This window comes from Elephantulus edwardii, unplaced genomic scaffold, assembly GCF_000299155.1.
Source record: "Elephantulus edwardii isolate Elephantulus edwardi_28Jun2011 unplaced genomic scaffold, EleEdw1.0 scaffold00167, whole genome shotgun sequence".
Classification (NCBI taxonomy): domain Eukaryota; kingdom Metazoa; phylum Chordata; class Mammalia; order Macroscelidea; family Macroscelididae; genus Elephantulus; species Elephantulus edwardii.
The window spans coordinates 1,138,183-1,164,195 of NW_006399917.1; the positions used below are offsets into that span (position 1 = coordinate 1,138,183).

At 39.4% G+C, this 26,013-nt stretch overlaps 2 protein-coding genes across 2 annotated transcripts in view; one reads left to right on the forward strand and one right to left on the reverse strand.

The window, feature by feature from the left end:
- Nucleotides 1-26,013, forward strand: part of RFC1 (replication factor C (activator 1) 1, 145kDa) — a 71,990-nt gene that overhangs the window by 39,878 nt on the left and 6,099 nt on the right. Inside the window, exons 7-22 of the mRNA XM_006895420.1 lie at nt 1,125-1,202; nt 2,547-2,631; nt 3,656-3,942; nt 8,659-8,766; nt 13,197-13,376; nt 14,543-14,647; nt 16,650-17,052; nt 18,631-18,740; nt 20,892-21,006; nt 22,580-22,671; nt 22,880-23,017; nt 23,152-23,247; nt 23,367-23,465; nt 23,947-24,101; nt 24,222-24,339; nt 25,757-25,902. Coding sequence (XP_006895482.1) covers nt 1,125-1,202; nt 2,547-2,631; nt 3,656-3,942; nt 8,659-8,766; nt 13,197-13,376; nt 14,543-14,647; nt 16,650-17,052; nt 18,631-18,740; nt 20,892-21,006; nt 22,580-22,671; nt 22,880-23,017; nt 23,152-23,247; nt 23,367-23,465; nt 23,947-24,101; nt 24,222-24,339; nt 25,757-25,902 — 2,315 coding nt within the window. The remainder of the gene's footprint in view (nt 1-1,124; nt 1,203-2,546; nt 2,632-3,655; nt 3,943-8,658; nt 8,767-13,196; nt 13,377-14,542; nt 14,648-16,649; nt 17,053-18,630; nt 18,741-20,891; nt 21,007-22,579; nt 22,672-22,879; nt 23,018-23,151; nt 23,248-23,366; nt 23,466-23,946; nt 24,102-24,221; nt 24,340-25,756; nt 25,903-26,013) is intronic.
- On the reverse strand, nt 21,558-22,120 carry LOC102845891 (60S ribosomal protein L31-like). Its single transcript, XM_006895416.1, has 2 exons — nt 21,762-22,120; nt 21,558-21,606 (listed from the first exon to the last, which is right to left on the reverse strand). The coding sequence occupies exons 1-2, from the start codon at nt 22,118-22,120 to the stop codon at nt 21,558-21,560; spliced, it is 408 nt and encodes a 135-aa protein (XP_006895478.1).

Sequence of the window (26,013 nt, forward strand, 5' to 3'; positions counted from 1 at the left end):
GTTTGCACTCTTCCTGGGTGATACCCTTGATATCCTCCCACAACTCATCTGGCCTTCGTTCATTAGTGTTCAAAGCCTCAAATCTGTTCCTGAGATGGTCGGGAATAGCAGATGTTAACTGAAAACAGGTGGTGCAGTGTTCTAAGTGCTCTCTCTGGTGTTACTGTTTACCTTACAGATCTCTATTGTCGTTTGTCTACAAGTTTAGCCACATGGATGTATTTAACTTCAGATGCAAAGGGTAGCTAAGGACCATAGCCCTGGGGTTCCACAGTCTTCTAAAGGCCAGTAAGCCTGACCATTATTGCAATTTGTGGTTTTGTTCTAAATTTATCCGCTTTTTATCTAGGTCCTTCTTTCGTGATCAGTTTCATAATTGGTTCTTGGTGGTGGCTGTGTGCCACCCGTTTCTCCTAGTCTCAGTGTTATGTAAGTTGAGGATCCATTGATGCTGTGGACTCCTTGTTTCCTTCATTCTTTGATGGTCTTCACTACTTTTCACCCCAGACAGGAAAAGACCAGTGGTTGTGACTTAGATGACTAAGATTTTAAGTTCTCAGTCACTGCTCTTCAATGTAGAATGTAGAGCATTGTCCTTAGGGACTATGTTATGCCATTTGTGTTTGATGTTTTAAAAGTCACATATATTTGAATCAGTAACTGAAACCAGGAGTTGCTGCATTTATGTCTTTCTATTATAATATGTGAAGAAATAGATGTAATCTCTTAGATTCATTTTTTCTTTTGTGCCTTGCAATTTATTGTTTTCCCATTAGATTGAGATTAGTTTCAAAGCCTTTACTAGAATTTAAATGAACAGAAGATATCTATAAGTTTTATTATAGGACTATTAAGAGAAAATGGTAGGTTTTGAATTTTATAAGAAATGTGACTTTTAGAATATTTCCAGGTTATTCATCCTGTCTGGTTAGCTAGAAATGCCGGTTCTGAAATGTACGTTGGCTTATTGAAACCTATTTGAATATTAGTGGAAGAATACCACTCTTGGTGTGTTAGTGGAAAGGACAGGAATTTTCTGGAAAATGCTTTCCTAGTTCTAAGTATTGTTAATCAATGATTAGATGAAGAACAAAAGCAACTCATTGTGTTGACACTTTTTACAGTTGGAGAAGCAACTGCATGATGATGAAGAGTTTGCCAAAACATTAGCTATGTTGGATGAAGAACCCAGGACCAAAAAGGTACCTCTATGTGAAGCTGTTTGTACTCCTAAATTTATTACCAATAGTCCTTCTTATATTTGTGTATTCTACAACTGTGAGTCATTCTTCCAGATACAGCTAAGTTAAATAATAAAAATATTTTTGGAAATTTACTTAGAAAATTATATTCCGTGGAAGATTGTCAGAGCCCAAACAATCCAGAACCTTTATAAAGCAATTAATTGATACCTTGTCTTTATGCTCTCTCTTGTTGTTTTGTTCCGTCAAGTTGGAAACAACCCTTAGCTGACCCTCTAGTGGGCATGGGAGGAGATTGCCCATCCTTATCCTATGGGGCAGATGATTGATGTATTTGAACCGTGTGCCTTTGAGACTGCAACACAACTTCTTAATACTAGGCCACCAGAGCTCCTTCCTCTGTCTCGAAGGAGCTCTTAGGTGCTTTTTCAATAAATAATGCTTTTCAGAATTTGTCTGGAACACACCTTCAGTAACTTTTTAATATTATTTCCTCTTCAGGATGCATAAATTAGCTTTTCATAATTGGCCAATTACTGTGCTATACTAGATAGTATACGTTGTGCTGCCATTGCAAAGGTGACCAAAGGTAATGATTTGAATTAACCAGCAGCTCTGGGGCAAAAAGATTAATCTCTTTTGTGCTATTTATAACTTCTGCGAACCTACTAGAGGGTCAGCTGAGTCTGTTCTGACTTGATAGCATTGCGAGTTTCCTTCATAGAAAGGGTGTGCAAACTTAGACCAGGGACCGAGACTTAAGTGGGCAAGAAGATATATTAAGACAATAGGATATGGTAGAGACTTTGTCAGTTGAAAAGGTTTTCAGATTATAATTCTTTTCAAAATACTGTATCACAAATCTTCATTTGTGTTTTCTTTGAGAAATGAAGTTTTTATGTAGAAATGAATTGAAGGGACAAAGATTTTTATTTTCTCTTGAGAAAATGATGGTTCCTATTCTAAAGTTTAGTTTTTGTATAAGTGTTTTGATTTGGATTTTAGTTTTTAACTAGACCTCACAAATTGAGAGTTTAAGATGAATGAACTAGAAATAAGATTGTCGGTTCTAGATTTCCCAGATTGGGATGAACTAGGATAGATTTTATAGGTATGTTTTTGTACTCTTACATCATTTTTCTCATTTATAAACTACAGTACTAAAACATGATGCATTTGCCCCACAAATTATGTGGATAAATGAAAGGTTTATTGCAGTATCCTGATAGGTTGGAAAATGTCCTTATGATCAGAAATACAATTTTAATTGACTTGAACAACAGATTTTGTGGTAATAGTTTTTCCTATTATTTGTACCATTTGACACTTTATAATTTTACTTAGACTCGAAAGGATCCAGAAGAGAAAGACACATCATCTGTAGAAGCCAATTTAAGTAAATCAGACAAACAAAAATATCCCAATAAAGGTAAGATTAGCAAAGAAAACAAAATAAGCTGAAATATTGGTATAGGAGAAAATTCACAATTATCTTGCTTATATATTTTTGTTAATTGTCTTGTGTGTTTAGGAAGACATTTCAGACTATAGATAGGTATGTGGAAGATTTTTTTTTTTTGAGGTGAGAAAAATTTGTATTTAGAATTAGCCAGCTGGCGACTATGTGGAAGACTTTGAAAGCTATTTGACATGATATTCATCTGCTCTGATGTTGTGAGACTTGTGTTACAGCTTTACAGCTCTTGGCTTCAATCTCACTGTGGTGCAGTGTGTGCTTTCTCTGAGGACAAAGACTTAGATGTTCAGAGCTTTTTAATGTAGAGATGCTCTTATCATCTATCTGACTTGTAGTTCTCCAGGTCTCTAGAAGCTCCCTCCTCAGTGTAAGCTTTGTCCTTGATGTCCTCTGATACAGAACTATCGCTAACTATCGTCTGGAAACCTCGGGATTTTGGATTTTCAGATTATATTAAATACATGTAATTTTTCTTTCTTTTTTTTTTTAAAACTGGTGTGCTTACAAAGTTGTGTTTCACATTATTCTTCATTCACATTGTGTTTCATACAATCATTCTCATGCATTATGTTTTCTAAAATTAATCATAATTGGACGTTAGTAGTATTTTTATGTGACATTCTAGTCAGAAAAGTATTTCTCTGTAAATTTCAGATCATTGAAATTTATTTTTGGAGTGAATTCCATATTTATTCCTAGGTGTGGATTACCATATTATTTTAAGGAATTGGTTAATTTATATTTAAAAAGACAGACAAATCCATTAATTTGAACTGATTATACAACTAACAGGTAATCTACTCTATGTATGATATTTAAAAAATGTGCTATATAAGCAGTAGAGCAAAAAGCTTGATGTGTTACTTAAATCAACATGATGGTCTGTAGGTGATATTACTCCACTGAAAATGGGAAGAAAACCATGTTAATAATGTCATTTGGAAAATAGCACTTGTAACATTTTCTTTCTTCCTAGAAAAGACAGAACAGGTTTTGGAAGAAGGAAAGAGTTGCAGTCCGAAGAAACAAGCCAGAAGGGAAAGTTCAAAAGCATCTCCGCAGCCTTCTAAGTCAGCAGTTCATGAAACAGGCCAAGGCTCTCCTCCAAAGGCCAGTGCTAAGCTGGCGCTTCTGAAAAAAAAAGACGAGAGTTCTTCAAAAGAAGCAGAGCCTGGAGGCTCCCAGAGACCAGACGATGCTGTTGAATTGAAAGGAGAGATAAAAACTCCCAAGAAAACAAAAAGTTCACCAGTGAAAAAAGAGGTAGAAACTTTCTAAATTGTATTTTATTTTCGAGTTATGTGTTGATCTGGGTTTGCTTTCTGTTTTATTTCCAACTTTATAACTCATAGTATTTTTAAGGTGCATTCATATTGTTGTTGTTGTTGTTATGTGCCATCAAGTCGTTTGCGACTCATAGCGACCCTATGCACAACAGCCCTAAATCCTGCTCTATCCTGCGCCAACCGCACCGCCTCTGATACACCCATCCCGATTACCCCAGTCACCGAATCAATCCATCTCATAGAGGGTCTTCCCCTCCTGCGCTGTCCCTCCACCCTCCCAAGCATGATGTCCCTCTCCAAGGACCCGTCCCTCCTGGCAACATGTCCAAAGTATGTCAGACGAAGCCCCAGAATCCTTGTCTCCAAGAAGTAGCTTGGTTTAATCCTCTCCAAGATGAATCTGTTTGTTTTCCTGGCAGTCCATGGTACATTCAGTACTCTTCTCCAGCACCACAGCTCAAAAGCATCAACTCTCCTTCTGTCCTCCCTAGTCATTGTCCAACTCTCTGATTCATAACAAGCGATTGCAAAGACCATGGCCTGTATCAGGCGCACCTTAGTCTCCAGAGAGACACTGTTGCTCCTGAGTACTTTAGAGAGGTCCCTAACAGCAGACTTTCCCATCGCAATACGCTTTTTGATTTCCTGACTGCTGGTGCCAAGAGTGTTGACTGTGGAGCCGAGCAAACTGAAGCTGTGAACAATCTCAATCTCTTCATCATCCATCCTGACGCTGCCAATTGGTCCAGTGGTGAGAATCTTTGTCTTCTTGACATTGAGCCTCAGTCCATACTGAAGGCTGCAGTCCTTGACCCTCTGCAGCAAGTGCATGAGGTCCTCCTCAGTTTCAGCAAGCAGGGTTGTGTCATCTGCATAACGCAGATTGTTAATAGCTCTTCTACCAATCCTGATGCCACAATTCTCCTCATAGAGCCCAGCCTCTCGGATAATCTGCTCTGCATACATGTTGAAAAGGTATGGAGACAGGATGCATCCCTGGCGCACACCCTTCCCAATTTTTTTTTCCTTCCCAATTTTGAACCATGCAGTGTTACCTGCTCTGTTCTGACTACTACCTCTTGGTCCAAGTATAGGTTTCGCATTAGCACGATTAAATGTTCTGGGATTCCCATTCTTCTCAGAGTCAGCCACAGTTTGTTATGATCCACACAGTCAAATGCCTTTGCATAATCAATGAAACACAGATAGACATTCTTCTGGTATTCCCTGCTTTCAGCCAAGATCCATCTAACCTCAGCAACGATATCCCTAGTACCACGACCCCTTCTAAACCCAGCCTGGACTTCCGGCAGTTCTCTGCTGATGTGCTGTTCTAATCGTTTTTGGATAATCTTCAGCATTCATATTAGAAACTTTTATTAAAAATTCAGGATATTAAATAGCTAACCCTTTAGTATGGATTACTAATATAGCCAGATACTGACTTTTATTGTTCAACTTTAAATGATAATGCACACAGAGGCTAGGAGAGTTTAAGTAACTGTTCACTGTAAGTGATAGGGCTTTTAAGGCAAAACAAAAACCCCAAATGTATAAAAAGCAGGATAGCACAGTGAGTGGCACCAAGCATGAACTTAGGCCTGCCATTTATTGAGCAGAAACATGACCTTGGCCCAGTTAGCTTCCCTGTATGTGCCTCAGTTTTGCATGTGTAAAAGGGGAATAATAGTACTTATCTTGGAAAACGTGCAGCCACAGTGCTCTTTGGAGGCAAAGATTGTGAAGCTTCATCTCACATACACTGGGCATTTTACTAGTAGAGGGTGGGACCTCATGCTTGGGAGAGTGAAGGGACCACAAAGGAGAGGAAGACCCTCTGCTAGATAGATTGACACAGTGTCAGCAGCATTGGGCAGTGTGTCAGAGATTGTGATGATGGCACAGGACAGGACAGGGTTCAGATCTGGTTCATAGGGTTCATGAGTCAGACTCAACTCTGTGGCACAACCACAACAACAAGAAGTAATGGACTGTTTAATAGCAATACCTGTTACATAATAAGTGCTATGTAAGTTTCAGTTGTTAATACTAAAATTGTTATTTGGATTTGTTCTGAAATAATTTCCCCCCCTTTTTTTGCACTTGTATAATAATAATAAGATACTTAAATCAGTTTCAAAAGGGAAGAAAACAGTTAAGTATAAAATACCTTTTTAAGAATTTTCTAATACATTTGAGAAGAAAATGGTCTCATTGAAAACCTTCATAAAACCTCCTATTTATTCCTGTATACCTCTTGGGCATTCAGAATTAAAAACAAAATATTATTTATGTTAGCTGCCTCTCATTGTTACTTATTAGTGTAGAATAGTGGGAGAGTGGTGATTTAAAAGTCCTTTTGTTTTATGATTGCTCATAAATATGCTTAGAGGAACAATTAGCTTTTTGGCCTCGGAAATCTTATCTCCACTAAATATTTGTCTTGTGGATGGTTGTTTTTCTTCAGGCACTTAAAATCTCTTTCATTTACAGAGGCTTGTCTATATTTATTAAAAAAGAAGAAATCTTTATATGACACTTTTAATCTCCATTGTGTATTTTAATGCTGGGATAGAAATTGCAGTTTTTGCATAAACAGTTTGGGAACCTCAGAATATTTAATAAATTCCATTTATTTTGATCAAGTAACAGTTTTGACTCCACAAATGGTTGTATTTCAAAGGTAATTTTTTGTAAGTTGTTTAGAATCTAGAGTTTTGGGGTAGATTTCCTGCCCTGCTTCCCTCATAGAATTACCATTACTGATGAATGGTTTACACATTTTTAAAGTGCATTGGGTTTTCTGCAAAGCTGGTTAGAAACATGGCTTCCAGGGCATGCTACCTAGACAGCTGTGTTTTCGTCAGTTCTCAGATGATTTGAATGTACACCCGTGTTTAGAACCACTACTAAAAATTGTAATTGGGTTCCAGAGGTGTCCCAAAATGACTTATTTCACTCATAGCTATTTAAAGCTATTTTATTAAGTCACTTCTTTATAGGAAGTAGTATTTTGTCGCTTTCAGAGATTTGAGGTGACTTGCAAGTTAAAAATAATGTAAAATAGCAAGAAAAAGAACATTGAAGTAGTCTGTCTTGTAGTGATTTTAAAATCAGAACTTGGATTTTTTTTTTCCTTTAAATCCACGTGCCCTAGCCATATGTCTGAATTGGATCTTGGAATACTTAATTAAAAATTTCCCCAGGATTTTCTGCAGCAACATCCATCTTTTCAGATCTTCTGAATAAAATAGAATGGGAGAGATCAAATATAGATGAGAATAGTGACATATAGAATGTATCTGCTTTTTGGCAGTTCTTTTATTTGAGCTGGCTGCTCATATGAAGGGGGCTCTGATGACCTATAGGTTAAAGAGTTGAACGTCCAATACAAAGGCAAGTGGTTCAAATCCACCAGCCACTCCTCAGGAGACAGATGGGTAATCTCCCATGTGATTTGCAGCTTCTGAAAACTCAGTGGTGGATCAGTTTTGACTCAATAGCAGTGAGGACTCAGATAACACCTGATTGATGATCTTTGTTGCCACTTATTACACATCTGAGAGCTAGAAAATAAGGATGGCAGAAGAATTATTGATGTCTTTGAGCTGTGGTATTGGAGACTATTGAATATCCTTTCTTGAAGGCAAAGATAACAAAGATTCATCTCGAATACTTTGGGCATGTTACTAGAAGAAATTACTCCTTGGAGAGAGACATTATACTTGGCAAGGTGGTGGTGGATCAGGAAAATAGAGGAAGACCCTTAACCAGATGGATTGACAGAGTTACTGCAGGAATGGGCTCAACTGTGTCAGAGATGATGAAGATGGCACTGGATAGGATAGGGTTCAGATCTCTTGTTCATTGTGCCACTGTGAGTCTTATGGACTCAGGGACACCAAACAACAACAAACAATGAGGGTGGCTTATATGAAGGCTTTGATTGTGGCCTGTGATACTCATGCCATGAGAATAGGACAGTTGTTTAGGATGTTCACAGTCATAAGAGAAACATAGCATGCCTTCTTAAGTGAAAACATTTTTCTTGGAAAAAGTTTTCTTTTATGTAATGTGGGAGAAGGATGGACAGTCTCCTGTTCGATTAACTCCTTCCAGAAACCTGCCGGAGGGTCATCTGTGGTTCAGTTCTGACTAGATGGTACACAACAACATATTGTGGAGTAGAGTTTAACATTTATGTGAATTTCTAAAAGTAAAACACACTCTTTTAAGTTTATTTGCTTAGAGCTGGCACTTTTGGAAAAAATTGAGATGGACAGACATGTCACTATTTTAAAATTAGGCATCAGTAGGCATCAGTTAGCTGGGGCGTACTTGGCTGCACAGTAATTAAGGTCTCATGAGGGAGCTCAGGTGGCCTACTGGTAAGCTGTGTTGCAGTCCCAAAGGCATGGGGTTCTAATCCACCAGATGCTTTGCTGGAGAAGGAAGGGCAATTTCCTCCTGTGCCATTTGGATCTGATGTGACGTCATGTGCTTGCACACACATACCCTCCCCCCCAATAATTCTTATAAAAAAAGAAGAGGAAAAAAAGGTCTCAGTGGTGATTGCATATTTTCTTGTAGGCATGTTGAGGGGTTTTTGTTTTTTGGTTTATTTGGTAGATATGTATTTTAAATGTTATAGAATTTTGCATGATTGCTCAGTTTCCTTTCTCTCTTTTCAAAGTCTCCAAGCCCTGAAGATTCAGAAAAGAAACGCACTAATTATCAAGCTTATCGGAGCTTCCTAAATAGAGAAGGCCCCAAAGCTCTGGGCTCCAAAGAAATCCCGAAGGTAAGAGCCCTGGGAGTCCATGCCAGTAACGGCCTCTGTGGGCCATGGAGCTCTGCACTGAGAATTAATAACGACAGATCCTCAGGAATGCGGGATATATATATCACTGTGGGGCATAAGAAGGGAAAAAAATGTCCTTTAAATAACAAAGTTTGTGAGGCAGCCGGAATACTTTTTTAAGTTAAAATTTTATAAAGACATACATCTCTTCTCAGAAATATTTCTTAATGTTAAATTGCAGCATACTCATGTAGCAACTAAAGGTCAGCTCCCAAATTGGTGTTTTAATAGATTTTGTTTTCTTTTAACCTGAAAATTATTTTAATAGGACTTCTTTTCTTAACATGTATTTGAATTTCCATTTGTATATGGAATACTAGATTCTAAACAGATGTCAGTTGAACTTCATATACCTCAGTGATAAAGATTTTCAGTTGATAATCTCCCTGAGAATTTTCATATATTCTCTTGTGATTTCGTAAGAAAACATTTGAAGTTTCTTTAACTTACAAGTTTATTTAGGCAATGATTTGGTATATACTAGAAATCTTTTGAGTTAATTTTTTTTCTCCCACCAGAATATGCTTCTAGGAAATAACATCTGCTCCTCATTTATTAACTGTTTTATCTGATATTTTGCATTTATGACAGTGGTAAAAAACACACAAAAAATCCCCCAAAACATCCTGATTTTTTTTTTTGTACATTACCAGTGTACAACTGGAAGTAATGCATGCTAACATGCTAGGCAAGAATGACACCGGCTTTGATGGTTAAAGTTATGTGTCAGTCTGGATGGACTGTGATTCTCAGTGGTTTAAAAGTTACGCGGTGATGAAATGGTACTGTTTATGTATACTGTTAATGATGTTTATGATGCTCCGTTGTGTGGTCCCATGTGGTCAGATCCTCATAAGGCCAATTTTTCTATATTAACCTGACTTTTGGAACTTATTCTGTCCGTAGGTCCATTAGGTGAGGAAGGAGTGTGTACAGAAGTGTATAGCTTGTTTGTAGAATTGTTGTCGAGTGTTGATGAGTTTTAATGAATTCATAGTTGACCTCTCTCTGGTCCAGGGAATTAAGTTAGGAAAAGTGGTGAGAAATGATAGGAGATACATTTTGGCCAGGGAGCTCTGGTGCGTCTGTAGAACATTGCATTTCTAACCTAAAGGCTGGGAGTCCACCTGTGGCTCCGTAGCAGGAAGATGGGCAGTCTCCTTTTATGATGATTTGCCGCCTCACTGAGCTGATGGAGGGTCACTGTAGTTGGAACCTACTCCCTGGCAGTGAAATTCAGTTTGTTTTGGGGTGATAGCCGTGAAAACAGGAAGCTTTGGTGGTCTAGACGCAAGAAGCTGCGCTGTAATTCTGAAAGCACGCTGTTTGAGGCCACCAGCTGCTTAGCGTGGGAGAGATCGGTAGTCTCCTTCCATGCTATTAACTGCCTCTGAAAACCCACCGGAAGGTCAGCTATGGGTTGATTCTGTCTCAGTGGTTTACAACAAACAACAACAGCAGTGAAAATGGTGCAGAGGAACGGAACTTCAATAGAAGAGGTAAAATTGACAAGAAAATAACTGTTGAAAAAGATTGAGTATCAGGGTGATTTCCAGTTTCCTGGCATTAAGTGGCTGAGTCGATGCTGATGCCTTCGGAGGCAGATCCTGTTTGGGGAGGTGATGACGAGTTTGTTGATGGTGATAATATGCTTTGTATGTGATAGTCACATGGAGATGCTGAGTACAGGCGATCCCTGAGAGATGAAGAGATCACTCCAGAAGTTAAGTTTTTAGGTTGAATCTGTAGGAAGTCAGATCAGCTCTTTTTAGCCTTCCGTTAGTGCAGTAGGAGTCCTGGTAGCAGAGTGTGTGATGTGTTGAGTTACTAACTGGAGAGTCATTGGTTTAGGGCCAGCAGTTACCCCACAGGAGAGAGATGAGCAGTATCCTCTGTGAAGATTTCCAGGCTTGGGGATCCAGTGGAGGTCACCAGGCCTTAGAATCATCTCACTAGCCATGGGTTTGATTTTAGTACAAGGAAAGGCTTGAAGCCTTTGAACAGCAAGTGAAGGTGACTGTGATTTGTTGGGTCAGTCATTTCACAGTGAGGGCAGAGTGACCTGAGATGGATGCTGTACCTGGAAGAGTCCAAGCACTGTGAGTATAGCAGTGTACTGCAGGACCAGGAGACTGTCCCAGAAGCAAAGAGAAGAGAGTATTTCTTTGTTGTTTGTTTTTTTTTTTTAATTATTTTGTGTGTGTGTACTGTCAAATCAGATCTGACTGGTACAGGAGGAGATTGTTCCTTCTTCTCCAGCAGAGCATCTGGTGGATTTGAACGGTGCACCTCTGGGATTGCAGTACACCTTCTTGCCACTAGGCCACCAGAGCTCACCGAAGAGAGTATTTCTAAAAGGAGCCTGTCGTGCTGCTAAGTGCCAGTCAAGAGGATCCTGGAAATTCTCATTGCATTTAGTAACGTGCAAAGTCCTTGGTGCAAGAACAGTTTGAACAGAATAAAGCAGACAGATCCTGATGAAAGTGGGTTGAAGGATGAGAGGAGAGAAAACAAACAGAAGAAGTAGGTAATATTTTTGGAAAGTTGAGTTAAACAGAGAGTCTTATAGCTAGTAATGGGAGTTGAGGTTTAGAGTGTTTAGGGGACAGTGTGTTTTTGGGGTGAGAGATACCAAGAGCTTTTTTGTATATGGTCTAGAGGAACATGCCAGCTTTGCTTCCTCTTGACATATATGAGGCTGAAATGAAGGCTCCGCTTTCCAAGGATCTCAGAGAAGAGGTTGAACCTTATAGGTAGTTTCTTGTCCCAGAGTAGGAGTTCTACAGAGAAAGAATTTGGTAGAGAGGCTGAATGTGGAGTTCTCCAGAATTATTTTGAATTTGTGGAGAAGAATTTTAAGTAACCTGTAGTGAAGGGAGTTAAGGTGGCCCACCCAGCGGTAAGGAGTGGTGCTGCCAACCCAAGGGCAGGGAGTTTGAATCTGCTAGGTGCTCTGTGGGAGAAAGGTGGACAGTCTCTTCTCATGTGACTTACAGCCTCTCAGAAGCTGCTGTGGGGTCAGTTAGGAGTCAGTTTTGGCTTGATGGCACATAACACAGTGTTCACTAGACAGTCCAAGGACAGCGGGGATTACTAGGTCCGTGTGATTTTTAAAAGACTTTCTTCCCCCACTCCTCCAACAGATTCATAGTTTCATTCTGTTTCTTTTTCTCTTGTAAGGAATATTTTTTATCTAAATGGTAAAGTAAAAAAACTGATATTGTAGAAATCTTTGAATTTTGTTAGATCTTTTTTTTTTCATGCTCATTTCAAGTCTGTTTTGATCTCAATTTTCTATCAAAGAATGGTAACTTTGAATATCATACATAGTTTTCATTTGCATTTTGCTTGGTTGGTTCATTTATTGAACCCCACTGGATTGTAAAAACAAAAAGTACTAAAACTGTTACCGTTTTAATTATGGTTAAATATCACATTCATCCAAGTTTCTTTGTGTAGAGTCTAATAATATGAGAATAAATAGTAAAAATAATGTGCTAGTTTTTCCCGTCAAAGGATATGATCTTGCCTGTAAGTTCCTGGGGAGTTCTGGTGGCCTAGTTGGGAGGTTGTTGCAGTGTCAACTCAAAGTCCAGCAGTTTGAATCCACAAGCTGCTCTGTGAGAGAATAATGGGCAGTCTCCTCCTGTCTGATTTACAGCCTCTGAACACCTGCTGGAGGGTCAGTCATGAGCCTGTTCTGGCTTGATGGCAGTGAGTTGAGTTGTTGAAAAGTTGCGAGGACATCATTAGACTTACTATCATAAGGTAATCGACAGAGAAGAGGACAAACAGAAGTATATTTAAGCGACATGAGCCAATTTTGGAATTGACGTTTTTATCTTCTTTTATGTGTGTGTACCATCAAATCAGATCTGACTGGTACAGAAAGAGATTGTCCCTCCTTCTCCAGCACAGCATCTGGTGGATTCGAACCACTCACCTCTGGGATTGCAGTTCCGCTTCTTGCCACTAGGCCACTACAGTTTGCCACAATTTTTCTCTCTTTTTTTATCAATAGTAAGAATTACTGTAGGCAGATTGCTTACATTTATACAAGTTAGCTAGTAGTTTAACTAGAAAAGAGGTGCAATGGATAAGAATATGAATGAATACCTAATATGAGTATTACTAATATTATCAGGTGTGTATTTTTCATTGCTGGTTTTGTGTGTTTATTAAATGGTAGTCCACATAAGAATTTCTCAAGATTTAGTTTGAAGTGCTTAGTTTGTTGTAAACTTCCACAGCCTTTTCACACTATTTATGATGTCAAACAGGAAAAATCGACTTCCTGTAGTTTGAGGCGAAATATTTCCTTAGAGTGTTACCATGTAATTTCCTCTCTGCTTGAACCTTTTGATTTTTAGGGAGCTGACAATTGCTTGGAAGGCCTCATATTTGTGATCACAGGAGTGCTGGAGTCCATTGAGCGAGATGAGGCCAAATCTCTAATTGAGCGTTATGGGGGGAAAGTAACCGGAAATGTCAGCAAGAAGACAAACTACCTGGTCATGGGCCGGGATAGTGGCCAGTCCAAGAGTGACAAGGTGGGTCCTGCTGTGTTCTCAGCCCAGCTCAGTGGCTCACTTACCTTGGCAGATCCTGATATGACCTTCACGCAGAGCGAAGTGGAGAAGAAAAGAATAAGATGGACAAATCATTTCTCTCCTACATCATTTTCCTCATGGAAGTGTGGTTGGCTCTGACCCCAGGATTTTGGCTTTCTAAGTTGAAGGCACAGTTCATGTTTACATGGCTTCTTTGCTCAGGTTTAATTTAAGTCTCTTTAAGGATAAACACAAATGTGATTTTCTCTTTTCTCTAGACATACATGTTCTGTATATGCCACTGTACACTGAATTGAATTTTTTTTTTTTTTTTAATTTGGAGGTTATAGGGGAAGGATTAAGTCTTTTGTGTAGGATTTTATTTGGCTTCAAGTAATAGAATATTCAAATAACCATGGTTTAAACAGTTCTTTGTTTTCTTGTTATGTGACAAGAATCCCAGAGAGTAGGCATTTGCTGGGGATGGGTCAGCAGTTTAATCATGTCTACTTTTTTTCATCTTTGATATTATTGTCCTTATCATGTTAGCTTTGGTCTTCTTAGACATTGCTTTGTGGTTATAAACAGCTATAGTTCTAGGCATTAAAGTACACTTTTAAGGCAGGATAATGGAGGAAGTGACATGATGTCATACTGTTGTGACTGTTTTATTAGGAAAGCATGAATTGTCCCAGAAACACCTGTAGAATCCCATTGACCTCTTAATTGGCTCAAGCTGGTCATATGACCAGTCAGAACTAGGAGAGATCAGAGAGGATCAGGACTCCCCTGGCCTTAGACCAGTTATGGTCTGTCGCCTGGAGAAAGGCCCCCTTGTGCTTACTTAGCAAGAAAGAAGCAGGAGGAAGTGTCTCCCTTGTGAACAGACATAGATGTTGACGACCTGAACTTAGATCTCTGTGGCTTTGCTTCTTTTCAGAGTAGAGGGAGCAAGTAAATAATCTACAGAAGTAGTAATGCGATTCTCTGAGTGCAGCTCACTGCTGTGAGGAATGTATGTATCTCCCATGGTCTTTGTTGTTCATGGTATTTTCCTGTAGATGCTGATTTTTGAAAGTGTGGGTTTTCTACTTCCTAATAGTCCCTAGTATCATACTGTTTACAGAAAGGATGCAGTTTTAATGACTTGATTTTATAACCAATAGGCTGCAGTCTTGGGAACAAAAATTATTGATGAAGATGGCTTACTGGATCTGATTCGAACTATGCCAGGCAAGAAGTCCAAGTATGAAATAGCGTTTGAAGCTGAGGTTTGTATACAGTAAACTTCTTTGAATTTGGGTACCATTTCATTTTTTGGGTAGCGATATGTGGTGTTGGGGAAGAGTATTGAATGTACTATGAACTGCTAGGAGAACAAAAAACTTCATCCTGGAGAGGGTGAAGCTGGGCTGCTCCTTCGAGGCAAGAATCCTGAAGCTTCATCTGACATACTTTGGACATGTTGCAAGGCGGATCAGTCCTTGAAGAGAGATGTCATGCTTGGGAGGGTGGAGGGACAGCGCAGGCGAGAAAGACTTCTGATGAGATGGATGTATTCAGTGACTAGGGTAATGTGGATAGGTGTGTTAGAGACAGTAAGATTGGCACGAAATAGAGCAGGGTTTAGGGCTGTTGTACATAGGGTTGCTATGAGTTACAGGCAACTCAACGGCACATAACAACAATATGCTTTTTGGCTAAAAGATACCCCCCTGCACCATAAATTAGCCCAGTTGTTTCCTTTTGTGCTGGAGGACTCAGCTATGGGGCCATCTTTATTTTTTTAATCTTTCTCAAAGGATAGTGATCATAGAGGACAATGTACTGTACTTCACTATCAATTTAGTAAACTTCCCAGTTTCTTGGGTTGGCTCTATAATAGGTCACGCCTAAGACAGTATGATAAAGTCATTCTTAATGAGAACTGTAACAATGTTTTTTAATTGTGACAGATAATCAGCTCATAGTAGCTTTAGCAAAACAGTACCATCTCTAACCTGTGGCAGGGTGGGTCTGGTCTAGCACATGCTGGAGCCTCAGATGTTACAGATGTTCAGTGTCTGTCACTGCTTCTCTTGGTTTGAGCTTCATTCATTCTCACTGAGCAGACCTTTCTATATGCAGAATATAGAGTAACACATGCAGGACCTGAAACACACTGGTTATTGTCTCTTAACTGCCACTCCAGAGGTTATGTGGTCTTTGCAGTTTACTCTAGTTACAACAGTTCTTGTGAAGGATTTGAATTGATCCTTCACCTGGTAGCCTGTAATGTTAATAGATCACATAATCATAGCCCAGTGATCAAAACCAGGACATTAACGCTGATATAATGCTGTTAACCAAATGGCACATTTAGCTTAGCTTTTTTTTTTTCTTTTTCTTTTTTCTGTTTGCATCATTGAATATTTTACCCATAGAATGTTCTTTTTCTTTTTTAATATTTTTTTTTACCTAACATCCTTTCCCCCCCAGCATTTCCCATGGATTCTTAGTCTGCTACTTTATTTCCATTCCTCAGCCTTCAGTGGATTTTACTATATTCAAAAGGCTGTGCAACCATCACCTCTATCTTCATTCTGGAAAATTTTTATCACCTCTGAAAGAAAGCCTGTTCTAGATGGGCATTCTGCGTGCCTTCCTCAGCCTGTATTTACCACTGGTCTGATTTCTGCCCCTGAATATTTGCCAGTTGTGAACATTTCATAGAAACAGAGCCGGATACCCTGTGGCCTGTGTACCTGAATGCACTGTCAGGATTTACCCACATTGTGACATGTATCATCAGTACTTTTCTTCCTGGTTAAATGCTATCCCATTGTGCCAATTCAGTACCTTTTGTTTATAACATGTTCATCAGTGTATATATGCTTTTGTCAGAATACTTGGAATTCAGAATCTCTTTTTCATTCACTCTTTTTTTTTTTTAATTTAAACTCTAACTAGGAATATTCCTGGGTATTTTTTGGGTGGTGTTTTTTTGTTTATTTGTTTTTTAGGAAATGAGTAAAAATGCTTTACAAAGTCATTTATTCTCACCTAAAACAATTGCACTTGGTGTAATTATATGTGGTAATTACATCCCAACCATACATATTGGTGTGTTAGTTGCAGGTTTACAGATTTGGGGTTAGTGATGTACATAGCCAGCCAGGTCCAAAAGACCAACTCGGTCAGTATCAGGTTGCCCTCTAGCGTCTAACTTTTTTCAGATGGAAATTTTTGTCTATCTCATCGAGTTTCTTTTTTCTCACTTTACTATATTTTAAGATGAAGAAAGAAAAGTCCAGATTGAAGCGAACACCCCAAAAAAATGACCAAGGGAAAAGAAAATTTAGTCCCAACAAGAAGGACTCAGAATCTAAAAAGTGCAAGCTGACTCCCCGACGAGATGGCTTGGGAAAGTCAGTAAAAAAGGAAAGCAGTGTGGTTCGGAAGGACCTGGACTTTGAGGAGCCGGGGACTGAGGAAGAGGCAGGTGTTGACAGTGAGCCTTGGAATATGCCTGACAACAGCCAGGAGCACAAGGTGGAAAATTTGCTCTGGGTCGATAAATATAAGCCAACCTCACTCAAGACCATAATTGGACAACAGGGTGACCAGAGCTGTGCCAACAAACTCCTACGGTGGCTTCGAAACTGGCACAAGAGTCCATCTGAAGATAAAAAACATGGTGATTTTAAGCTTCACTCCCTTTTTGTGTGTGTTTGTCAGTATGTAACTAGTGCTCCTTTATGCACATGTGAGGGTGCCTGACAGTTGGTTCATTCACCCAAGAGCAGATATTTAAGTCCTGCTCTGAGCCCAGTGAAGATGGGTGTTGGGTGGGAAAGAGTTTTTATGCTAAGGTTTGAAGATATGAGAGGAAGGCTGTGAGAGCAGAAGACAGCTGGGGTAGAAGATGGGACTTAAAAGCTGAGGCAGCTGCAAAACCCCAGGACCTTGGATTTGTTGCTGAGAAGTCCGAGCTTCTGATTTTCTGTGCTTGTTCATTAGGCATTTGTCATAGGAAATGAAAAGCCACACTTCTTAAAAAAATACTAGTTTATTTACAAAATTTGAAGACATTATTTTCCAGAGCAGATTCTTCCAATTTCCCTCACCCTCCACCCATCAGATTGTACAATCCCATGATTAATCGCCCCCTCCATCTGCACATCCTCATGTCTCTCCTTCCACTCCACCCCCCGCCTTGGGTCATTGTACTCATTCTACAGTAATGGTTTTATATTTGCCCTTGTGGGACTGAGTTTTTAATGACAAAGGTATTCTTGACCCTGAGGTTCCAGATCACAAATGGTAGTAGTGTTTCCCAAGTTAGAGCTGCAGCCCTGCAAGCTCTCAGAGGATGCTGTGTGAGAAATAGGAAGGCAGAACTTAGGGGGACGGTGATATCTCAGTGGTTACTAGACACTGACAGTGATGCCCATTTACTCTGTCTTATAAACAGAGTTGGAGGGTGCAAGACCAGCTTCAAATTGGATTCTTTTACTTTTCTCAAAATCCATAAAATTGTTTTACTCTTTTTTTAAACCCCATAAAATTTTTACAACATGAAGGAGGCAGAAAATTATTCAGGTGCCTGGTGAGAACCTTCAGAGGCCTTGGGTGGACTTTTTCTCATTCCTGTTGGCACTGAATGGCGCCATCTCCCTCCTCCACTGAGGATACAGAGAGCACCTTTTATATTTCAGGCACCCAGTGGTGAGAAAGAGTTGTGCTGTCGAGACAATTACAAGCACACTGTATTGAGTATTTTTCCCCCAAATACAGCTGATTGTGCTTGTTGACAAACATTGAGTGAGGCATGCCAGACTCTGCTTGGCACTGTCATCCTCACAACATACTTATGAAACATACTTATGAGGATGTACTGCTGTTTTCCTCACTTTACAAAGGAGTAAACAGGCATCTAGAGGTCTAGTCCCTTCTCAAGTTACGATGGAGACTGGGCCGTGTGTTCCAGGGCTGGTGTTTCATCAGAGGATAGTTTATCAGAAGAGTACAGTTTAAAACTAGTGTTTTAAATTTGAGTTAAAAATTTTTGGTTTTGTTCGGGTATGGAGTGAGGTAGGAAGTAGGTTTTTCCTAAATGCTCTAGAAATATTTATCTGTTGTAGAAAATTCAGCAATTTTAGAACAAAACTAGAAGAGTACTCTCAATGCTAAGTGTGTGTCCACCTGTTCCCAGCATTTTGGGATGTCTGTTAGATGATGCTGGCTAACATGGAAACGTCTTTTTCTCCAGCAGCAAAGGTTGGCAAATTTGCTGGCAGAGACGATGGCTCTAGTTTTAAAGCAGCCTTGCTCTCAGGCCCTCCTGGTGTTGGCAAAACAACCACAGCGTCCCTGGTGTGCCAGGTGGGTGCAGCTGGAAAGATTTCCTGGGCATGCGTGGGTGTGGATGGTGTGTGCGAATGTGTATTGTGTGTTCGTAAAGGTCGGGTGTGTAGCTTGTTAAACTGCTAACTGAAGGTTGGTGCTTCGAATCCACCAGTTCTGTGGAAGAAGGATGGGTAGTCTCTGCCCATAAAAATGTATAGCCTCAGAAACCCGAATTGGAACAGACCTTATGGCTGTAGATGTGAGTCACCTGCTGAGTGAGTATATACTGACATACTTGGTTGCACGTTTGGGATTTACGATAGTTCTGACAGTAGTTCATGCTTATCCTTTTTAAATATTGTTAATCACTTATAGGTAGTGCTTTCTTGTATTGCAGGCAAGGTGCTGGCACACAGTGTATTATAGCTGATCCTCCAGCAGATTTTCAGAGACAGTTAATCACATAGGAGATTGCCCATCTTCCTCCCGTGGAGCAGCTGATGGATTTGAACCTTTGGAATTGCAGCGTACCTTTGAGATTGCAGTACAGCTTCTTACCATAGGCCACCAGAAATCCCAGTGCATATTACAGATAACCTGAATATCTGATACATCCTGTGTGTTGATACAGGTATTTAATAGACCCCTGTAATATTTCAAGGTAGTGAGGGTACTGTTATTGTCCTCTTTTGACATGAAACAGCCTTAGGCAAGAGGCTGGGCACAAGATGTGAACTCACACAGGCAGAATCTGTTTCTGCTTGTTGGCACTGGAGCACACTGCCTTTCTTATTTGTTCTACTGCCGTCCTGTCTCTTACTATGCTTTGGCCCTAGAGAAAACACATCAGAATTGATGTGTTGGGACCAAAGTGGTAAAAAAGAGATAATAATCAATTTCTATTTCTTGCTGGATTTTCTAACACATGTGTCCTTTGCGCTGGTGGTTTCTTTTGGTCTTTGGAATATGAACCAGAGTTTAAATTAAATTTTTAGCTAATTCAGTAACCAGAAGCCAGAATCTGTATAACATAAAACCTCTTGCAGGAGGAAAGTACAAATATTTAAAGAGAGTGATAAGAAAACTTGTGAGACTAGGAAAAAAAAGACAGAATAATGAGTTCACCTCTCCCATATTTTATTTAGAAAAATTGTATCTTTTCCATTATATTTCTAGAGATATTTTAAAAAGGCTACAATTTTTTTTTCACTTGCCCTTGAAATTGTGAGCATATTTTTCCTCACCTCCCCCTGTTTCCTTTACTGTTAGTATTACTTTTTTTTTTTAATGGGATTAGATATTTTAAGTTGATCAGAGTAACTTGGTTTTTCCTGGTCTGTCAGGAAGATTGCATATTGTTTGATTTGACAGAGACTGATTTAACTTTACAGTATATATTAAAGAGGTACACTTTGCCTTTTGACATTGTACAGAAGATTCTGTATCTGTTGTGAACCCTTAGGATGCTCATATTGGTTCTTTCTAGGGTTTTTTTAGAAACTTAGTAAAATTACTTTGCCAAAAGTACTCTTCTATAAAAAGTGTTAGGGTGCTCTAATGGCCTAGTGGCAAGAAGCTGCACTGCATTCCCAAAGATACCTGGTTCAAATCCACTAGTTGCTCTGCGGGAGAACGGTGGACAGTCTCCTTCTGGGTGACTGACTAACTCTGCAAACCTGTCAGAAGGTCAGCTGTAGTTCTGTTCCAACATGATGGTAAACAACAACAGCAACATCCAAAGTGTTGAGTTCAGTTCAGGGTGGCTTCCCTGATCTGTTAATTAAACTTTGGTACATTGAAATGGGCTAGGGAAAAGGAGTGGATAGAAAGCATTTCTCTCTATTCTTCTCTCACAACCTACAAAAGGCCAAAGCAAAAAAATATCTTCTAATTACTTTTTCCAGATGTGTGTGTGTTTGTGTGTTAGTTGTGTATGTACATGAAACTGAGAACCTTTCCTCGTGAGACATAGGCATTTGGACTCTTTTTCTCACAAATTCTGTAAGTTCACATACGTAGATGCAGATAGGAAGTCGACCTCATTGTATCAGTATCATGCTTTTTCTTTCTTATTTTAATCTTCAGTTGTTGATGTAGTTTTTCTACCTTTATTCTTCTCTTAACTGCCCTGCCTTTTTGGGGAGAAATGAATTTGCATTGTAATGGTTTCCTATGTTTTGATTTTAGGAATTGGGATACAGCTACGTGGAACTTAATGCAAGTGACACTCGGAGTAAGAACAGTTTGAAGGAAGTTGTTTCTGAATCACTGAATAATACCAGTATCAAAGGCTTTTATTCAAGTATGTGGCCTTTTGACCTGATTTCTTTGGTTGTGTGAGAAAAACAAAGGCATTACAGTGTTTAGTAGCAAAGAGTGATCACCTCCTGTGTGCCAACCTGGCTGTATTCTGGGGCAAGAGAGAGGAATGAAGGCTCTTCTCGGAGCTCTTCCAGGGAACCACTTTTAGTTCTTCAGGATTCTTGGCAGCTGGGGAAAATGCATTATGTATCCAAACTATACATTTGCAAGTAATCGTACAGGATAATTCCCAGTGGAGAGGGAAAGAAAATGAGTTAGAGAGTGTGTTGAGGGAGATAATGTGAATCAGTACATGAGTCAGTAATTCTGTTTGGGGCATTGGTGAAAGCTGTTGATAAATGAGACAGAAAGCAGTGCAAATGTGAAGATCAGAGACGGTGTGACCATGTACATGTCTGTGGTTCATGGTTTGGCGTGGTTAGAATTTCTGGGCAGAAAGACCATGCCCAAATTAAGGTTTAGACAATGCATTCTCAGAACCTTGGGTATATGCTTGGCCATGTAAATCCTGGTATTTTGACTAGTAGAGAATCAGAAGTGGTGCATCTCTGTAAACACGGTGGGAGCATAAATGGCGTAACTGTGGAGAGCGTCTGGGAAGCGTTTGCCAAAGTTAAAGTTCTACATACCTTTTAAGGCAGAAACCACAGTTCCTGGAATTCATCTATTGTGACATTCATGTGTATATTGGAGACTTTTTTTTTTTTACAGTGATAACTTTATTTGATAATCAGCCAATAGTTTTCATCCACATTGATCTGTAGAGTTTTTAAAGTGGTAGCATAGGTGGCCAGCTTGTTTGGGGAATCTTCATCCTCATTACGTTTTCTGTACAACCGTACACAGATGTGGTACGGGACATTCTTTACTCCTTTGGCCCAGACGGCTTTGTTAAGCCTGGTATTAGTGTGAACATCTGGTATTCCTTTCTCCTTCATGGTAAATTTCCGGATCTCCTTGAGTGGCCGAGGGGCACACTTCTTAAATCCCACTCCATGGATGCGTATGTGAATGCTGATGGTGTACTCTCTGGTCACCACTTTGTTGATGGCTGAAGGGCCTTTCTTCATCTCACCACCCTTTGAGGGGGCCATAGCCAGGATCAGGCTGGAAAGGAAGAGGGCTGGAGACTTTTTTTTCATAGAGTTTATACAGAATATATGGGAAGCATCCTAATATTTTCTTAGTCGTTGGTGATTTATAACATTTTGATGTCTGTGTAAAATGGAATAGAAACATTTTTTCTTATAAATGAGATGTTCTGTATCCATTGATAAAGAATAAATCACAAAATGTCTTCAAGGACAAAACCCTGTTTTATATTTCTATGCGTACATACTTTTAATATGTTTGGAGCATCTCTGCGTCATCTGGAGATAGAAAGAGAGCTGGAGGGGAGGGCAAAGTTCTTTTCCCTCCAGACTCTTTTGTTTTAAATTTTGCAGCATACACCTGCATTTCCAGTTTAGAATGTTTCAGCCTGATTTCAGGCAGTAGATTTTAACCAATCATTCTGTTTTTGTCTTGTTCCGTTGCTCCTGCTCTTGGGTCAGGTGGCGCAGGCCCTTCAGTGAGCGCCAGGCACGTTCTCATCATGGATGAAGTTGACGGCATGGCCGGCAATGAAGACCGGGGAGGAATCCAGGTAACGGAAGGCTATGTGTTCACAATGTTATTGCTGGGATTTTGTTGTTTTTGTTTTAAGAAAATAAATATTTATCGTCCTCTGATTTGACAATTAAACACGTTGCTGAGTAGTTGGGTTTTTTCCCCCACTAAACACCTAAAATATGTTGTGTGACATTTTATTGTTCTATTGATAATTAATTTTGTGTTGCATATTTGACTTTCAGGAATTAATTGGCCTGATAAAACACACAAAAATCCCCATTATTTGTATGTGTAATGATAGAAATCATCCCAAGATTCGTTCTTTGGTTCATTATTGTTTTGATCTTCGTTTTCAAAGACCGCGGGTGGAACAGATTAAGGTATGATGATTGGACTTTTTTATTTTCCTTCAACAATCTTTCCTTAAATATATAAGTTCAGTTTTTTAAAGTATCAAGTATCTGGCTGTTTGATTTTTTAAAAAAAATTTTTCCATCTCCCATGTCATTTTCAGGGTGCTATGATGTCCATTGCATTTAAAGAAGGCTTAAAGATCCCCCCTCCAGCGATGAATGAAATAATTTTAGGAGCCAATCAAGATATCAGACAGGTAGGTTAACAATATGTGACTTTGGTTGATGATTCTTATGTGTTGATACCTCGTGGGGCGGAGGTGAGGGGGAGCATTTTCCCATGTTGACGTTGTCTTAACTGTTTGGATTCTTTTAGGTTTTACACAACCTGAGTATGTGGTGTGCACAGAATAAGGCGTTAACCTATGACCAGGCCAAGGCTGATTCTAGCAGAGCCAAAAAAGATATCAAACTGGTAAATAAATTTCCATTTCTTAACAAGTACTTCTTGTTTTGTAGATAGGAATTTATAGAAATGGTCTTTATAGTTCCTTGACCTACCTAAAGAACTCATTTCTATATCTGTCTTGTCTGTCTGTCTTTCTGTCTGTCTATCTATCTATCTATCTAGATATATCAGGAACCATTGACAGCTGCTGAGTGGTTCCAAATCAGATGAATTTTCTTCAGTGTTGTAAATTGGAGCAAGGGTTAAGTTTTAATTACATTTATAATTCAGTTATACAAAATGGCTTTTTTGAGTCTTTATAGATTTCATCAGTTTAATGTTTTGAACTATTCAGAATATTGTTTCAAATAGTTTGGTTTAATAACTTATGAAACCAGAAATTACCTTTGTGTTCTGATTTATGTGGTCATTATTCTGAATTTAGTACAGCCAGAGCTGTATTAAAAAAATGGGGTTTTTTGTTTTGTTTCTCTGTTCGTCTCTTTAGGGCCCATTTGATGTTGCCCGGAAAGTATTTGTATCTGGAGAAGAGACTGCTTCTATGTCAATTATGGACAAGCTGGACCTCTTTTTTCACGATTACTCAATAGCACCCCTCTTTGTCCAGGAGAACTATGTACACGTGAAGCCTGTGGCTGCAGGGTGAGTGCTGGGTGGGAGTTGAGGGAGAAGCAGTACCTCCCCAGGCCCCCAGAGGCACCACTGAGAAGCAGGGACACTGTGGGTGGAGAGTAATGTAGTCCACAATGCTCCTTCCCGCAGGGGTGACATGAAGAAGCACTTGATGCTGTTGAGCAGAGCAGCGGACAGCATATGTGATGGTGACCTGGTGGACAGTCAGATCCGGAGTAAACAGAACTGGAGCCTTCTGCCCACACAGGTTAGCACCGTGCCTACCTGACAGTGCGGACAAAGTTGCTTTCTCCTACCCAATGCTACACTGAAGTAGCTTTTCAATATTTGAAACACCAGATAATCCTTATGGCTCTTGTGACAGAAATGCACTTTGCTAGATGAAAGCAGTATGGAATGACTGTTATCCTTTTCTTAATTCACACTTATTTTTTAATGGTTTAAAAAGCATTTTCATGTCAGCAAGTTGCATTAGCAGTTTCCCGTGGAGGAGCCACTGATTAATTTTGGTTTTGGCCCACACCCTCTGATGGCTAACATAGCTTCCCTTGAAGTGCGACCAGGGCAGGGCCACTGCTGCTCCTGTGATGTGAGCTTCAGTTGTATTCTTGTTTAAAAAGCAACTTTGGATCAAGTACTATTAAGAATGTTCTTATTTGGGATGTTCATTCTTATACCAGATTGTTGGCCTAAATAATAAGCAAGGGACTCTCAGGTAGCCAGCCATTACTTGAGAAACAAAAACTCGTGAAGGGTATAACATTTTAAAGTATTTAATATTTTCCTATACCTAATCATTATATATTTGAGAATTTATTCTAAAGAAGTTATTTCTATAGAAATAATTTTAAGCATTGGAAAAGTTAATGTATAAAAATATTTCCTAAATTACTTCTGAGAGTGCAAAATTGGAAGCTGTCTCCATGTCCACTAACACAGGAATGACTAGTTATGGTAAATCTACATGAAGGAGTGTTAGAAGGACTTTAGAATTATTATAAGGATTGTTTAATATGGAAAAATCCTTATGATAGAATATCATAACAATAAAGATATAAACAATAAGCCTAAAAGGCGCAAAACCCCTAATATTTTCCACTAAAGCAGGCAGTAGAAAAGCAGTAAGATATCATAGTGTTGAAGGTAGAAAACTTTAGAAATTGAGAAAAACCAAGGCGTTTCTTAAGAGTTCTTACTGGCTTTCAAGTTTCACTGTATACCTCTAACCTTAGAAAGCGAGTCTCTGGACTCAAGAGATACTGAAATGATGCCTTCTTTTACTCTTCTCAGGGGCCAATTAAGTTGATTTTCTAATTATTAAACTTGCCATACTTTGATTCACACATACGAGTAGCTGTTTGGAGAGAATTCTATTCCTCTTAAATGAACCTTTCCTGAGGCATTGGCATCCCAGAGGTAACTGTTGAGATGAGTTGGTCCAGGAGACTGCGGTGGTGAGAGCATCTCTGCTAGCAGGCCCTCCGGTCCTCTGGGGACGTTTCCTGCAGCAGCCGTCAGGCACACAGTTAGGGGCTGCTCTTGACTGGAGGTCTGGCACCATGTTGCCTTTTCTTCTACTGTAGACCTCTTAGCAGCTGCTGAGGAAGCAGCTCTTTATTGGATTTTAAATTCTTGGCTAGACTTGCTCTTTTTTTTTTTTTTAGGCTATTTATGCTAGTGTTCTTCCTGGAGAGTTAATGAGGGGGCACATGACTCAGTTTCCCGCCTTTCCAAGCTGGTTGGGAAAGCACTCGTCGACAGGCAGACATGATCGCATTGTTCAAGACCTGGCTTTGCATATGAGTCTCAGGTAGGGGGGCATTACTCTTTTCCTACCATTTTATCAGTGTGCAGTTTTCAGCTTATATTAAAAAAAGATTCACTGAATTAAAAGAACTGTGTTTGCATTTTGATTTTAATG